Source organism: Cygnus olor, chromosome 1 (assembly GCF_009769625.2).
Source record: "Cygnus olor isolate bCygOlo1 chromosome 1, bCygOlo1.pri.v2, whole genome shotgun sequence".
Classification (NCBI taxonomy): Eukaryota; Metazoa; Chordata; class Aves; order Anseriformes; family Anatidae; genus Cygnus; species Cygnus olor.
In genome coordinates, this window is record NC_049169.1 from 69148595 (window position 1) to 69165265 (window position 16671).

The following is a 16671-nucleotide window of genomic DNA, read 5'->3' on the forward strand; positions in this document are numbered from 1 at the left end:
CACTTAGGTTGCTGAAATTGTTTAAATGTTAATAGGTTGAAAGCTTATTACAGAAGTGTATTTAAATCTGAAGTAATTTTGTTACCAGGTTGTTTGATTTAGAGAGCAGTGGTAGACTTTGCAATTGTAGTAAAATGTTTAGCAGAAGTTAAAATATCATATGGCTTTACTTACTTTGTTGTGTTTGTGTTTTTTTTTTTTTTACCCTTGTGAATTTGCCTTGTAGTTTGCTTAGAAGTTACCACTGGTCTTTTGTGCTTACATCATCTTTAGCCTTCTTTAGAAGTTTATCCTTTGCTCCCTCCTCTTACTGACCAGGTAAGAGGCACTGAAATTATGTTTCAGCCAGAGGTGTGCACCTGCTGTTCTCCTGACCAAGTACCAGTGCTCACTGAGTAGCTGGTAGGCCAAACCTAACATGTGGCTGCTGGACCCATGCAGCAATCTCTTCCTCAGACGCAGTCTTTTTCACAGAACAGCCTTTTCACCTCTATCGGTATTCGCCCCTGAAATCAGTTATTGGGAGGGACTGACGATGTGACAACGTAAGCTTCAGCTTTCTAAGAGAACCCGCCTAAAAATAATATTCAAGGAAACTTAACTATCTTAATCACATTAGACCTGTAGAATGCTTCTAGAAATATTCTGTCCCAGTGTAATAGGTGAGCAGCTCTTCACTCAGCCTTGAAAATGCCCATTTCAAGGAAGGTTTTCTTTAATAATAAACATTTTTATGCTTAAGATTTTTATGTTCTTCATTTTATAGCTTAAGATTTTTATTTTCTTCTTTTTATAGAATGAAGTAAGGCAGAATGAAACTAACAGATTGAACAATAAGAGATTTAGATGAAAAGATGAAGAATCCAGAATCTAGCCTTAGTTTTTTAACCTTGTTTAAAATGAAGGCATAGTCAACATTCTAATATGCACGCTGATTTAAAAATATTAGTTCTTTAGAGTTCTTATTGCAGTTCTTATTTGATCTAGTTCTTAAACCTTCAAAAGTGAGTAATTTTCAAGGCAGGCTAGGCAGTGACACATGAATTGTAAGAGTGATGTTTATGAAGGCAGAATAGTAAAACTGAAATATAATCAGGAAGGCATGTAGTACTAATAGGTATGCTTCATGTATCCATGTGACCAGATTAAAAAGTGCTTCAGGCCTCTGCTGCATAGTCTCACTTGTTCCTATCCAGGAAGTGAAGAATCATTCATTAACACTTATGGCAAGGTGGTTAAGTCATTCCATTTTTGTAGTGTGTGTGTCATACTGATGCGTCATAGTGGGCCGCATAGGAGATTACATGAGATTTCAAAATTCTGCTGAAAATTATATTTGTATTGTCTGCATTTGTTGTTATTTGCTTTCAAATTGCAGAATAAAACTGCTGCTTCTGTAATTGTTATGCTCAGTTCTTTCTGGCACTGAAGAAAATAGCTTTTGATGGGAAGACAAAACAGCACAGAAACTTTAAACAGCTAGTATCTTTATTACTGGAGTTGTTGCTTGGTATAATTGAGTGGTTAACATGAGGTCTTTTTGTGGACCAGATGAAAGAGCTTGCTGTAATGAACTGTGTTTGTAGTAATATTTAAATACACTTCATAGAATTTGAGAAATAATTTCCTATTCAGTGTAAGAGATAATTGGTATGACTCTTATGTTGGGTTTGTACTTCACACAGGCCTACGTGCGTTTTGCTTAACTTTGTGACACCATTAAGTCTGGCAACTTTTGAATGTGAGATTTGTATTGGTGAGCAACTTTAGGGGATTTCCTAGGCAGTAGTGGAAGGAGCAGCATTGATTTCCAACGCCCTCCCCACCCAACACACACTTTCCAGTTAAGCTGCGTATTGCGTGTAGCCTGAACATCTCTTCGGGAAAAGTGTGAGGTGCATTTCTGAAGTTGCTCGCAGATCAAACTTCTTGGGTAATGCAGTAAAAATATTCTATTATTGCTGCTGTTAGTGCAGCTCAGATCTGCACATCTTTCCAATAGCTTTATATATTTTTTTAATTAAAACAGAAATAAAACAGTATCCAATTAACTATCCAATTAGAGAATAATGGTGGGGTAATAAGCAGTATGCAGATATGACGTGGAATGTGGCAGTAGCAGTATGGGAGTAAATGTAGACCCCAGTGCGTTGTGCTTGTTGTAGTGCAGGCTGTTACTGGGTGAAAAGTGGGGACATAGCTTAGAAGGGAGCAGATAGAGCATTTGAGGTTGGAATAGGTGTTTCCAGCAAGGGGAAAAAGTGAGATGCATGCAGAAAACTTTCTTGTATGATAGGGAGTGAATTATACCTAATAGCCTGAGGAAAAAGTGAGAGCTTAACCTGAAAGAAGTGAAAAATCAGTGCCTGCCATAGAGGAGCCAAGTAATTTCAGGGAAATAGGTGGGAATGTAAATCTATCTACCTTAAGCAGCAGATTTTTTTTGTCCACCATTACCCCTGTTGCTTTAAAAAAAAAAAAAAAAGCTTGCTAAAAAAAACAAAAGTGGTAGTTTTAGAAGCTTTTTCAAGTCAGAGACTTTTTGTTTTGTAATCCAGCTATGTAACTGGTTCCTTTTTATCATTTTATATGCTTAATGTCTAGAGTTGTTGGTATTTAGAAAATGAACACATTCAGATAAATGTTCCTTATGGAATGTTTATATTTCATTTTCTGTTATGCCTGCTATTTATCATTGGTTTTGTGATGCATTAAGATGTTTACAATTGTCAGGTTGTGATTCTGCAGAACTAAAAAATAAATAATTGGTGAAAGAAATCTTCAGCCTCTCACTCAAGATGCGGTATGCTTTTTTCCCTTCATGGTGGTAAAATGCCAAAAAAAAAGGCAACCTGGGATTTCGTTTTTCCATGTCTGATTTGCTTCTCTATGGTTCTCTTTACACTAAAATTTAATTTTTTAACTATCGTTTGCTAAACTTCACTTGATTAGTTGTATAGTTGTACTGGATACTTTCTTTAATAGAGTATGCATATATATATATATATATATATATATATATCATATGCTAAGATATTCGTTAGCTATATAAAAGCAAAAGATTTAATTTGATACCATCTTGAAAGTCATGTAGTCGTCATGATGCACTTTATAAGGCTGCTGCAATCCAAACAAGCTTGTGAAGTATCAGTAAAGTAAACCTAAGTGATCTGAGTTTAGAGGCTTGTAAAAGACAAGATTATTGTCACATATTAGGGGTAGTATCATTTATTAAGTATACTTCAATAAGAATGCAATCTAAAGATTCTCCACTTACTGTTAAGATTAATGTTGTTCCATGCAGCATTTTGTACAAATTACCAGTTCCCCTGCAAAATTGCAGTGAGGTCCTTACTTTGATCATTATAGTTCATGTTGTAAGTAAGGCTTCAAATATAAAAGTTCTTAAGGAAATACAATTCTCTGTTTACTATGTAATGAAAGTAAACTTTTTTTTTTTTTGAAATAAAAATACTTCTGGCATTTCTTTGGTAGATTTCCTGGGGCTGATTTGCATGTCAAACTGTAGATTAGACAAATTATACAAGTTGTTAATTTAGCGTCGAGTGGAACAGAATCAGACCATAATTATGACCTTTCTGTTATGAACTGAATGAGTTAGAGAAGTAAAACTCCACCGGTTTCTCTGCTTTTTATGCCTGATTAATACTTGAGAAGTAGCGACTCTTCACTGAAGTATGAAGTTGCTATTTCATAGAAGGCTGTCCTGTCTGTCTATTTTTCTTAAGTCAAACAACAGTAACTGAAATTGGAGGGGGAGGTGCGTCTCCTCTGGGACTCTTTCATCTTTTTCTGGTTGTCTTCTGCTTATTTTTTGAGTTAGATGTTCAGGAGTGGGGATAGGTATCCTGTGAATGGGAAAGTAATCGTGACACATGGTGGGATTTCCTTAGCACTATACCTGAAGGTTTTTATTTCCAATGCTTTTATTTCCACTTTGTATTAATCATGGTTCTTAGAATGGAAAGCATGCTAAAAGAAGTGACAGTTTTTTTTTTAAACTACTGATTGTGTTTCAGTGAAGATTTAAAATGATGAAGCACTTGTTGCCGTTCCCTAAGTTTCGAAGGTGATAATCAGGTTGAAGATGAATTGTTTCCCAGAAATGAAAGTCAGTGTTATTTGTATCTTTAAGGCAGAACCACTTACAGTTTCTTGATTCGTGTAATGCTTTTGCATATGTAGTATGTTTGCTGTTGTATCACAAGGCATGCACATTTAACCTGCTGTAGTTTCTCAGTGCTCTTCTGACACTTTGTATTCCAAGTTTCCTTATAATATTATCTGTTCCTCTGTATGCTACAGCTCAGGTGATAAACTGGTTTTGTTAAATTAATACATAACCCAAATATTCTGGGGCTGACAATCTAAATAATCAAAGTAGGTGATTCAAGAGAGTGGAAACAGCTCTAGAGGGCTGGTGATTCATAACATGCTTTCTCAGTCATGTTTTGTTTCCTGTACATGTTTGTTATTTTAAGTTTCTTTGATTTCTCTATCTTGAGCTTTTCTATCTTCTCCCAGTTTTATACCATCAAACTGAAATGTTTGCAGTGTTGTTCCCTTTTCTAGGTATTTACACCTAATCTAGAAATAGCTTTACTCTAAAATCAGCTGTTCCTTCAAAAAACTTCAAAACAAATTTTAATATTACCAGTAGTCACACTAAATAGAACTATCTCCCTGACTTCTTGTTTTCCACTATGTAGATTTCTTAGTAATCTACAGATACTCAAGTTTTCTAGACTTGTTTTTAAGATTGATTTATAGCATTATAGAATCATGGAATATCCTGAGTTGGAAGAGACCCACAAGGATCGTGGAGTCTGAGTTCTGGCTCCACACAGGACCGCCCAAAAACCAGACTTTGTCTGACAGCGTTGTTCAAATGCTTCTTGAATTCTGGCAGGCTCAGTGCCATGACCACTGCCCTGGACAGCCTGTCCCAGTGTCTGACCACCCTCTGGGTGCAGAACCTTTCCCTAACACCCAGCCTGACCCTCCCCTGTCCCAGATCCATGCCATTCCCTCCGGTCCTGTCGCTGTCCCCAGAGAGCAGAGCTCAGCGCCTGCCCCTCCACTCTCCTCCTGAGGGAGCTGCAGGCCGCCATGAGGCCTCCCCTCAGCCTGTTCTGCTCGGGGCTGAACAAACCAAGGGACTGCAGCCGCTCCTCATGTGTCTTCCCCTGCAGACCCTTCACCATATTTGTAGCCCTCTTTTGGACACTTACAGTTTTAGATCTTTCTTATACTGTGGCACCCGAAACTGCACACAGGACTCAAGGCTGTAGAACACTTAAGCCTTGTTCATTTTGAAAAACTTGTGTTAGAATAACTTCATCTGTGTGAACATAAGTTTGAGTTAAAAACAAACAAACAAAGAGCCTAAATGACTCAGAAGCACAAGTTCTTAAGTGCTTAAAACACGGTAGTGGACTTTTACTTCATGTAATTCTGTCTTGTTTTCAGCCAGATACTTTCATTTCTTATTGCCATATGAATGATCTTATTCTTTTGCAGCCATTTAGTATTCTGCAATCCATTTTTGTTTTGATGATGATTTATCTCCATATGCTATTTTTTTCTTCTGGTAGCTTTTTTTTTTGAATTCAGAAACTGATTATTATCAGTGATGAAATGGTTTTGGATGTGTTCTAAGGAAAATCAATAGGAAAGCTCAGAAATGTAGGTAGATTAAGCTATTTCAACTTTGAAGATTCTCTTTGGATTACTTGCTGAATAAATGGAGAAAAAACAACAACAACAAAAAAACAGCCTCCAGGAGCTCCAAACCATCATGACATTTTAATGCTGCAGTCAAACTACATCCATTAAAATAAGGGGAGCTGTTTTGCTTGTGGAACACAAACATTTGATTTGGGGAGTTAAATCGATAATCCTGCAAATTTAGTAGTAGAAATGTGTGTTACTAATGTAGATATATCATAAATTACTGAACTTGCTGAGGGTGGAAAAAGGAACAAAAAAAGCTCAGGCAAGTGTTAAAGTTCTTCACTCTGTTGCTGGCTCATAGTGGTTGCTCATGTTTTGTGAGCTCTCCTTTTTTCTTTGGATCTGCTTTAATCTCACTTTTAAATTGACATGTTCATTTGGAGATCATAAAGCAAAGTGAACTGCATTTTATTAAATACTGGTAATCATGATGTTGATGTTCTGATAGTAACAGTGTGAAGAGGTTGGTAGTAAAGTTTACTTGATATTCATTCAAAGTCAGCAAAAGTTAAATGTTAATGCAAAGCCATATTTATTCTTTCTCTGCTTTCATGTCAGAGCTAATTTAGCCATTTCTGGTATTTACAGCTGAAATTGTTAGCTCTTGAACAATGTTTGTCCTACTTCAGTTTTTAACAGCTTTGCTCTGCAGTTCCTGTTGTTGAGCAGAGCATGAAGAGGCAAAAGTTAATCATGTGGCGATGCTTGGAGAATATATAGCTGCTCCTATGTTTGGAAGTGACAGAGATTTATATAAAAAAATAAAATCTTATGGCAGATGCAGGACAGATGTATCCTATCAAGGATGGGAGCTCAGGGTTCATCATGTAATCACTTTCATACTTTCAGGATTTATCTTCACCTGTCCATTGATTACATCGGAATTCTATTGGAAATAATAAGTGTAAATCACTTTGAGCTTGGTGGCTTCAAAAAGCTGAAAAACTGCTAGGTGGCCTGCAGTTTTTGTGGAACTGTTGGTCTGAGCTGTGCCCCAGACTTCTACACCCTGCCTTGAAAAGGGATAGAGAAATGAGGTAAATTGTGACGTGTTTCTTTTCGCTCTTGACTTGTCCTGGTGAAATGAAGATTATGTAGTAGTCAGGTGTGTCACTAGGCAAGTCATTTTTCTTTCCTTTAAATTTTTGTTCTGTTTTGAATTGGCATTTGTAATTGAATGATTGGGATTGGTGCTGTTTGTTTTGTGTGGGGATTAGTACCTAATTGTGATTTGGTCTTCCATGTTGTAAAAGCTTTTCTGTAGGAGTTCTGGGTTTTAACCCTTGAAGTTGTTGTAAGAAATGCCTGTCATTCACGAGTTTTCCATTATTCTAAGTTTGAGTGTTCAGTTCAGTCTTCTTAAGTTTACCTCATATGAATTGGAACAAAACAGCTGAAGCTTCGTGCAAATAACAAGATATTTCACAAGCTAGGGAAAGCTAAAGAAACTAGCACGGTATTTTTTACCTTTAAAATAGCCACCTACTTCCAGTGAGGTTGATAGTATTTGGATTCTTGAATGTTAATTATGCTTCTATCTAGTCAGAGGCAGTCTTCTGTGGATTTGATGCTTTATGACTTCATCACTGTGTAGTTTAGAAGAAAGTGTTTTAAAAGATTCATCAGTCACATTTAGTGCATCTTGATGGCTATTCTGCTGTGTTCTTAGCAATGCTGCAGTGTATGTTCCCTGAAGTCTATGTTGGTTTTAAATTTGTTCCATTACAAGATGAGTTTGTTTATTATAGGATCTGTCAAGTCATTTCCCTTGGTGTTAGCTGAAATTATCTGGGTCCTGTGCTGACGTACGAAACATCTGGGGACTGGAAGCTGAGCATTCTCAGTGGAGGTACTGTAGCTCTGCAATGAGCTCCTGTTGATCAGGCTGAACTACTGCTTGTTGACCCTCAAGGGCATGGTATAAGGCCCATCTGTTAGGTCTGAATTTTGCCTGAGGGAAGGTTACTTCAGTTAAGCTCTAGAGGGAGTATGTCTAGCAAACATTAAAAATATAATAGTAAATTGGTTGGGATTTTGTGCATGTGGTTGGTGCCTGGCTCTACTATTTCTTGACGTTCCCAGTGTGTAATGGGGGTTCATGGAAAGTAAAAATGCAATCATGCTGTTCTTGCTTCTTTTTTTTATCGACACTCTTTCTAGACTCCTACTGTCTGTTGTTCTGACAGATTAAAAAAACAGGGAAAGAAAAAATTTGGGACATTTCATTCATTAAATTCAATGGAAGGGATTACTTGCAGTAGTGAGGAAATCAATCTCCTCGGGGAGCTGTGTGTGTGTCAGGAATGATGTGCAATACGCCATTTTCTTGAATGCATTAGATCACAGGCTTGTTATATTTTCATTCACATTTAACTGTACACAGCAGTTAGTACCCAAATGTGAATGTGGTAAGCTAAGTGGTTGGAAACTTGTGTGTCTTAAGTCGGGAAGAATTTGGAGTTTTTTTTTTTTCTTTCCTCAAAGGGAATACTTGTACTTACACGACTCCAACAATGGCTTAATTTCACTCAAATCCTTAAAGGAGAATAACAAGCCAGGACTGAAAATGCTTAAAGAACTTTTTGTGTGTGTTCTCTCTCTATAAGGTAGAAATGGCTGCTAACTTCTAGCAAGTTTTTAAGCTACTATTGCTAAGGCTTTAGTTTCAGGATTGTTTCTAAATACAGTTTGGACTGGATTTAAGCAGCAAGATGCATTTGGTTCACATACGCCATAGGCTATGCAGGTACTAATGTTTTAACATGAAAGGGATGGTTAAGAAAAAATCTTAATACATCCTCATTATCAAGGTGATTATTTTTAGCTAGAGGTAAAATGTAAAAATAAGACCTCAAACTGCCTTTGAGGTAATGATTCCTCTACTTAAGCTTACATTAATTGTGTTGCTTAATGAATGTACTTTAAATAAGTTTCGTTTCAAAGCTGTTGATCGGAAAAGAGGAAAAGGTCCAGCTCTTCTGAGAAGACTGTATTTTCAGTTCTACCTTGCTGTACCTGGAAGGAAGGCATTGTTTGCCAGTGTTTACAGGCTTGGTAAAAATTAGGTAGTGGTTTAGTAGGCGTTTTGGAATGGCATTCAGTCCTAAAAATCTCACTTTTTTTTTTTTACTTCAGGTTGATTCTGATGCTTGGATTAGGATGAAAGTGGGGAGTAACAAACTGGAAGACTATGTTGTGCTTGCTGTAACAGTTTTAAATTTTAGTAATTAGTCAGTCGTTTGAATGGTGCTTCTTAAAAACAGCTATTGTGTATGCAGGCTCTCTCCAGCAGTGACTGTTTTTGATGCTCTATTGTTTGGGATGACCTCTGAGTTGAACTCTCTGAAACTCAAATGTCTAATGTTCTTCATCAGGCTATGGTCTATAGATCCATTACAATAGAGCTGGAGCCTGCTTACAGCTTGGGAGCAAACCCAGACCTGTCTGTCACTAGCAATAGGGGAATGCCACAAGCGCTTAAGTTCGACTAGTGTCATTCTGCTTTGATAGTGGCAGTCCAGATTTAAACAGATCTCCTGGCTGGGGAAAAAGGACTGGGGGGGTGGGGGTGGCAAGGGAAAGCTTGCTTTAAATTATTTAGCTAAAATATGTTTCGATATATATATATATATATAGTTTTTTAATCTGTAGTTTTCCAGAATGTCTCTGCTTTCCTTACTTTTTTTATGTTCTCTTTTTGATGCATATTATTAGTTCCTCATTTGGAGGTGCAGATTTCAAATGGGAAAGCAAAAAGAAAGCAGAGCAGGAGATGTACTTTCCATTATTACCTTCCCTTTTGTTACAGGACTTTTCCTTTCCTTGGATCATACTAAGCAGGTAGTGTCAGATTAGACTGGAAATCCCTATTCAGAGATTGAAAGATACACGGACACTGCCATAGTAGTCCAGCCCTGTTTGGGCTGGGTTGCCATGCTTCAGGCTGGGAAAAGACTCAAGTGGGCTAGATAAAATGTTGGAATGTGTGCATACATCTTACCCACTTGAGCGTCCTGCTCTCGTGTCCTTTCTGAAATCCAGAGGAATGACACAGTGGGTAGGTAAATCAGCAGATCTAGCAAAAAGCATTGCAGCGAGTTCTTGACAGACTTCAGCAGCAGCCACTGTTCCGATTATGAAACCTACCATCATTTTTCTCCTTCATCTTGAAATGGCAATTGAAGAGCAAGTGACCTTCCAAGTCAAGTGTCTTCTCTGATGCCATATAGGCTGTGAACTTTTCTGTGAAAAGCTTCCTGATACTTTCTCAGCATATGGCCTACTATAGAAAATGTACGCATGCTTGAGCTGTACACAACATGTCAGATGTTGCTGGTCTTTAGGTCTTTCATGGACTGTGTTCATGGGCTTTACCTCTTTCCCAGGTGTCCCAGAACTCACTGAGAAAGAACCCCCCCCCCCAAAAAAAAAAAAAAAAAAAAATCTAGGCTCTTAGAGTACAGCAGTACTAGATGGCTGATGACCTGCAATAGGTTGCTTCTGGAGGAAAAAAAAACATACTTTTTAAAATTTGGTTATTTCTTGAAAAGGAATATATTAGAGTAGCAAGTTTCTTGCATTTTACGGGAATGTGTCGGAAGAACAGTCAGAGAATGGTGATCTCCTGTTGTATGACCCCTGGCCATTGTGTTTTATAAGCAATTTACCTATTTCTATAGTAGGTTCTGTTACAGCAATATTCATCTGCACTTCTAATGTCTTGGTTAAGCAAACTAGAAGAAAGGAAGGAGTTCTGTTAAATACTGACATATTATCACTCATCTGGATTTCAGTTACCTATTTTTAATTTTTCATATCTCTTGAATAGACTATAGGAGCATGGTCCAGTATAATACTTCATCCTTTGCTTCCAAGAAATTCTGTACGTTACCTCTTATTTTAAATGCTGTGGGCAATCTTTTTATTCCAGTTGCTCTAATATTAAATTTTGATCATAGAGTCATCGAATACTCTAGATCGGAAGAGACCTTCAACATCATCAAGTCCAACCGACAGCCTGACCTACAGAGTCCTGCTGCTAAACCATGTCCCTTTGCTGCTCATCCACACGTCTCTTAAAAACCTCCAGGGATGAAACACTAATATTAGCCTTTAGCAAGCACTTAGTCTATTAGAACTAAACTAAGCAAACACTTAAACCGTTACAACCAGATTGGCTCTCTAAGTGTTACTGGTTTCTCCTGTCATTAATAAACATACCCATTGTGTTGTTGGCTGGATCGTTATTACTAGTTCCAACTTTTACATATTTTTCTCCAAAAATAAGAATAATTTTCTACAAGTAGGATAGCATATTGAAGGGAAAAAAAAAAGCCTGAGTATCTGCGTTTCCTGAGCTGTAAAAATGTAGACTTGTGGTTTTGAGGAGGTCAGTGTATGTTGCATTGCACTTATAATATGAAATAAACTCTCTCATGCTACAAGTTCATCAATGATTCAATGATTTTTTTTTTCATAGCAGCTTAGAAGTTAATTGTGCTGCATGCCTGTGAACTAATGAAACCACACATGCAGACATGCACGCACCCATCCTTCACAGAACTTGTATTGGGCTGTGCTTTCTCATTGCTTTCCCACTCAAGACCAAGCTTTAAAAGCAGGGAACCCTTAAAACTAAGCTGAATAACCAGTCTTAGACTGTCCTTGTGGTCGCCAGCACTGTGTTGCTGCTTAGTCTCTTTGCAATATGCCTGTTTGTGGGGTTTTTGGGAATGGTAGTAATGCTGTCAGTGAAACATGGACTGACAGTAAATAGCTTGGAAGTTTGAGCTCTTGCATAAAACGTTGATCAAATCCCATACGTTAGTACCTTTCAGCCATGAGAAAGCGAGGGCTCTTTATTCACTTGAAATGATCAGAGAGGGCTATTGTAGGAGCAGTGTGTCTGTAGTGCCTCCCCAGCCTTCATTAAGTGACTTCCTGTTGGAACCATTGATCAGTGTAATGCTACTTTGTTCAACAGAAGTGGTCGGGCTGTATCATCTTGTCTGGGTTCAAAGCTGCTGCTGAAAGCTGATTTTGTGGAAACTATTTGGGTAACTCTAGAGTTCAGGTGTGTGGGAGCTGCATTAAGTTATTTATATAGTTGTCTTTTTCATCCCATTGGTAGATTTTGCTTCCATAACTTGATTTTACTTTCAGGAGTAATTTTTGGCATAGGTATCAGCTGAGGAAGGAACGTCAGTTCCTTGGTGCATCTATTGTAGTGGGCCTGGCATGGGGGAAAAACAGGGATTGAATGCAATGTATTTTACACTTAAAGCATGGCAATTTCTTAGAAAGATACTAATGCCTATATCCAGTGGTTTGCAGTTAGTGGCTGTTAGGACTGTAGCTTCAACTCAGTGCTAGTTGCATTTCTTTTGGATGTTTCTGGCGATTGTAAAACAGGCTTTTGGGGAAATACAAATATGGAACAGTTTCAAAACCACATCTGTAGGCTTCTGTTAGCCACCTTTGCTTTATCACTAGTCACAGATTGTGAATTTACGTTATGAAAGGAACCAAGACTACTTTTTGTAGTGCAGAAGAAAGAAGGTGGGGTGGCAGGTGCGGCATGGAAAGCTGAGTGTATTCAGGATATCGAAAATGGAAGAGAATAATCGTGGGCACATGGAAAAATGCTCTGTAGCAGGAAAGTGCCAGTACGGCTTTCACTGAGAGAAGGCATGCCTTGTAAATTGTTAGACCTTTTTTTGAAAATCAAAAATAAAGCATGGCATTTGTATAATACTTAGCAAGTTCATTTTTGATAGACTTCTATTAAGGCCCAAACCTGTTGACAGGGTCTCTAAAACTTTCTCATTTGGATTAACTTGGAAAACAAAAGCCTAAGAATAACTTTTCAGTTTTAATAATATAAGGAGAATAATGGGTTGGAAGGCAATTTCAAAAGGTTGTCTGGGTTGTGGTAGTCAGCATTTTCCAAAGTTACCTTACTGGTAACTCTCTCTTCCAGATCAGAGTTTGCTCATGAAACCAAATTATTCGGGGTAGTTAAAACTAAATCTTAATGGGAAAGCATTGCAAAGGGAATCTTATTTTTTTTACTGGAAATTCTGATGAGACGCTGGGAAATTTTTCCCTCTTCCCACAATGAGGTTAATCAGACAGTGGAAAAACTGTTCAGAAAGGTAGCAGAAGCTCCAACCTTTGAAAACATCCATTAAAAACTTAACTGTACGAGACTATGAGCAACCTGATCTCACTTGGTCCTGTTTGAGCAGCAAATTGGACTAACCGACCTCCTGAGGTCCTTTCAAAGAAGAGCTGTTCTTTAGTTCTATGACTTTGTAGAAGACAGAAACATGAAGGGTTCTAAAAGGCAACGAGCAAGTTTACAAGGTTTAAAAAAAAAAAAAAAGTTATGTCAGTAGTTATTTAATTTTTATCCAGGAACAATATCTATCTCTGTGCTTTTTGCCTTAATATGAGTAGAGTACTCCATGCTTTTTTTTTCTGCCAAGATACAGAGCAGAACAGCTGACAAAAACGACCCTGCAAAGTTTCGAAAGGCAAACAAAAACCACAGTAGTTTAGATTATGCGTGTGATAGACATGCTGCTGGGCCTTGGAGTTAAGTGCGGGAGTCTCTTAAACATTCTGTAAAACTTTACTTCTGTATTATTTTTAAGGCTTTAGTGTTAGTTGTGGATGCTGGTCTAGATATATGTCTGGTAAACACTATGCTTAGCAAAAACAATGAATGACTGACGTAGTTTAAAAATAACCATGTTAACCCACAAAATTTTCTCACAAGTCAGTGAATGGGAGGAAAGTTTTCCAGCTCTCCCTTTTGTTGACAGTGTCCAGAAGAAGTTATACTATGGAGTGATAGTGGTTATGCCCTGACTGAATATTTTACTGTATTTAAAGTGATGAGCCATAATAAGTAAGTTTAAAGTCTTCTTTTTAACCTGTCTAAATGAATCTGATGCAAAGCCCTAAAGAGCTACAGTTTTTATATGTTCCATTAATGTGTAACAAATACAAACATTTTCCTTTTCTTACAGCATAAGCAGCACTATTATGGATGTAGATAGCACAATTTCCAGTGGGCGTTCAACTCCAGTAATGATGAATGGGCAAGGAGTTCCTGCCTCCTCTGCAAAAAGCATCGCTTACAACTGTTGTTGGGACCACTGCCATGCTTGCTTCAGCTCCAGCCCGGATTTGGCAGATCATATTCGCTCCATACATGTGGATGGTCAACGAGGAGGGGTTGGTGTTAATTTTTTTTCCTCCCTCTTTCTTACTGTTGTTTTATTCTGTGGTGACAGTAGTAAATTTTATGTTTTATGTTATAAAGTATCAGTTGTTTAGCTACTGGCAACTGATATTGGGCCCTCAGTGGTGTGGTACTAGGCATTCAGCTGCAGTGTTTTCTGTAACACACTTGATTTGGTATTCTGTGGTTTTGATTGAATGGCTACCTTTAAGAATATAGTATGTTCCTAATGAAATATTCAAACTTATTGGATATTTGATAGATTTGCTAATTTCTCAGCATCCTGAGGATGCTGGTTTTAAGTGCTTATACTTGGAATTCATTTTCTTACAACTTTTAGTGTATGTGTTTCTGCATATTAACTCAGGCAAAGTTATATCATGATTATTTTTACAAATAGAGTTTTATTAGAAATAATATATAAACAGAATATGTTATAGGGCAGATGTAAAACTGGTCATCTTGGGAGTACAAAGTCTTACCAAAACAGTTCTGTTTGTAGTACTGACAGCAGGTCTTTGGATGTTATATCTTCAATATAACTGCATCTAGTATTATTTTTTAAATTGAGGTACATATATGAGCGCACATCTTTTGGTCTAATACCTGGTCAAGTGGTGCAGTTTAGGTTGGTTTCACAATTTTAATGTTTTAACACCTCTCCAAATAGTGTAATTTCAATTCTGTACTTAACTCCCTGCTTCCCAGCCTCCCAAATTACCTTTAACGCCTGGAATATTTCAAGTAAACTACCTTTATATCAAACACAAGCAGTCTGCTTTCAGCGCTGTATGTTGCATGTCTTTAACTTTTTGGACAGCTAATACCAACTCTTAACCTGGAATAATCTTTATTTTCAACTTTTGTCTTGCTGCTTCTTTAAAATGTGAATATGTCAAATGTTAGGTCATTACGTATTATCTTAAGGATACAAGAGCCTTAAATAAGATGCAAATTTGCATCACATTATATAGTTTCCTATGTAATTGTGTCACCGTGACAGGTGTGACTCACTGGTTGCATTTAGCTAATGTTATTTGGTATGACTGAACTTCCAGCTTGATATTTAGTGACTCTTTTTCAAGTCCAAGCTTTAGGCAGAATCATCCAGCTAGTGAGCTAGCTTTTTAGTCACTCGTGAGATAGATTTCAGTAGTTCTATTCACAGTTTTATAAAAGTGTTATGTGAATCCTGTATAAGACAATTAAATGGATGAGGTGTATCAGTATCCTGGGGGCTGTCAACGTAACTGCATGACCTTTGTCCCACCCATAACCCCTTTTAATTTCTTAAAAAGAGATTAGAAGATTTTTCCAGATTTTTTGAACTATTTTTCTGCTCATTCACATTGTGTGGCATGATTTGTGGGTGTTTTCACATTGAAAATGTTAGACTGTATTTTGTCTTTCTGAATGAGACAGTTGTTGGAAGCACCAAACAAGCGCCTGAGCGTTGCCCTCAGTTCACACTTTTATTCCCCTTGGTGGAGTTGCTTTCTTTTTCAAATAGTTCTTGCATTAGATGCTGTGGAAAGGGACTGATGCTGGCTGTTTGGTTTCAAGGATTTGTCTGCCACCTGCTGGCGAGGCGTTTAAGTGTTGTTGGAGATCATGTTTTGGTAGGATTTCAGATATTACTCAACTCGGTGACTATAAATTTGAATATCTGCTTCTTGAGAACTTAAAAGCAATGTGATAAGCTTGCTTGTATGGTTATAATGTATTTTTTTCAACCTAATATTGAGATAATGGCTCCAAACCAGCCCAGGAAGCCCGAACCAGAACAATGAAGAGCCCAGGAGACTGTAATGAAATAATTTTACTTTTCTGAAATACTTTGTCAGAAATATTTTGGGTTCAGATTTTAGACAGGTGGTCACAAGAAGCCTTGCTAGGGTTTCTGGGGGTTGTTGTAAAACCAAGTGCATGTTTTTTTGAGGGGATTGCTTTTCAACTATCTGTTGTTCTCCTTTGAGTGCTCTGCAGTTTGCCGTTGATGGTGGAAATTTTGAGATAGTTATGTAGCTGTTGCACTGACAGGAATCTCACACTTCAGTTCTATGGCTGCAGGGGATCTTAAAACTGATGAGCAGCAGACACTAAAACATCAGTTGGGCCTTATCGGTCAGGAGACCTTGATCAGTCATACAGGCATGCATGGTTTTCAAGCTTTGCTTTAGTACGTTGAGGTGTCTGTATGTTATATAGCAAGCACATCGCACGCTCGTCTGGCTGTTCTTTTGTTTTGAAAGTACAGTCTTTTGATGATTCATTTTTTTTTCTTTCTGAAAGAGAACAAGAAGCTCAAATTCAATTAATTCCCTGCAGTTCTGAAAGGTATTCTGAAAATATATTGGACAATGCTATTCCTGGGGACTGTATTCTGCTGCTAAAAATTAGGGCTGTATCCCTTCCTCCTCCCTTCTGCCCTCCGACTTGTTGAGGAAATTCTAATGAAAGCCAAGTTCATTGAGCTTTTTTATTCTCTAGGTTATAGATAGACACAATGAGAGGAGAGAGAAAAGCAGCATGAGTAAGTTCTACTCTTTAATGCACTATTGTGCATGTGACTAATCTGTATACCGGAATAGCCAAACACCTGTAGGTTTTGAATCCTATGAAAAATTTTCCCTTTCTTCATCAGGAAGGGAGTGGAAGGCCTTAACTAG

The 16671-nt window shown here is 37.6% G+C and overlaps 1 protein-coding gene across 4 annotated transcripts in view; it reads left to right on the plus strand.

The window, feature by feature from the left end:
• The window catches only part of AEBP2 (AE binding protein 2), a 55886-nt gene that overhangs the window by 4253 nt on the left and 34962 nt on the right, over nt 1-16671 (plus strand). For all 4 annotated transcript variants that reach the window (XM_040564261.1, XM_040564240.1, XM_040564243.1 and 1 more), the window contains exon 2: nt 13788-13995. In XM_040564261.1, the coding sequence (XP_040420195.1) occupies nt 13788-13995 (208 nt within the window). The remainder of the gene's footprint in view (nt 1-13787; nt 13996-16671) is intronic.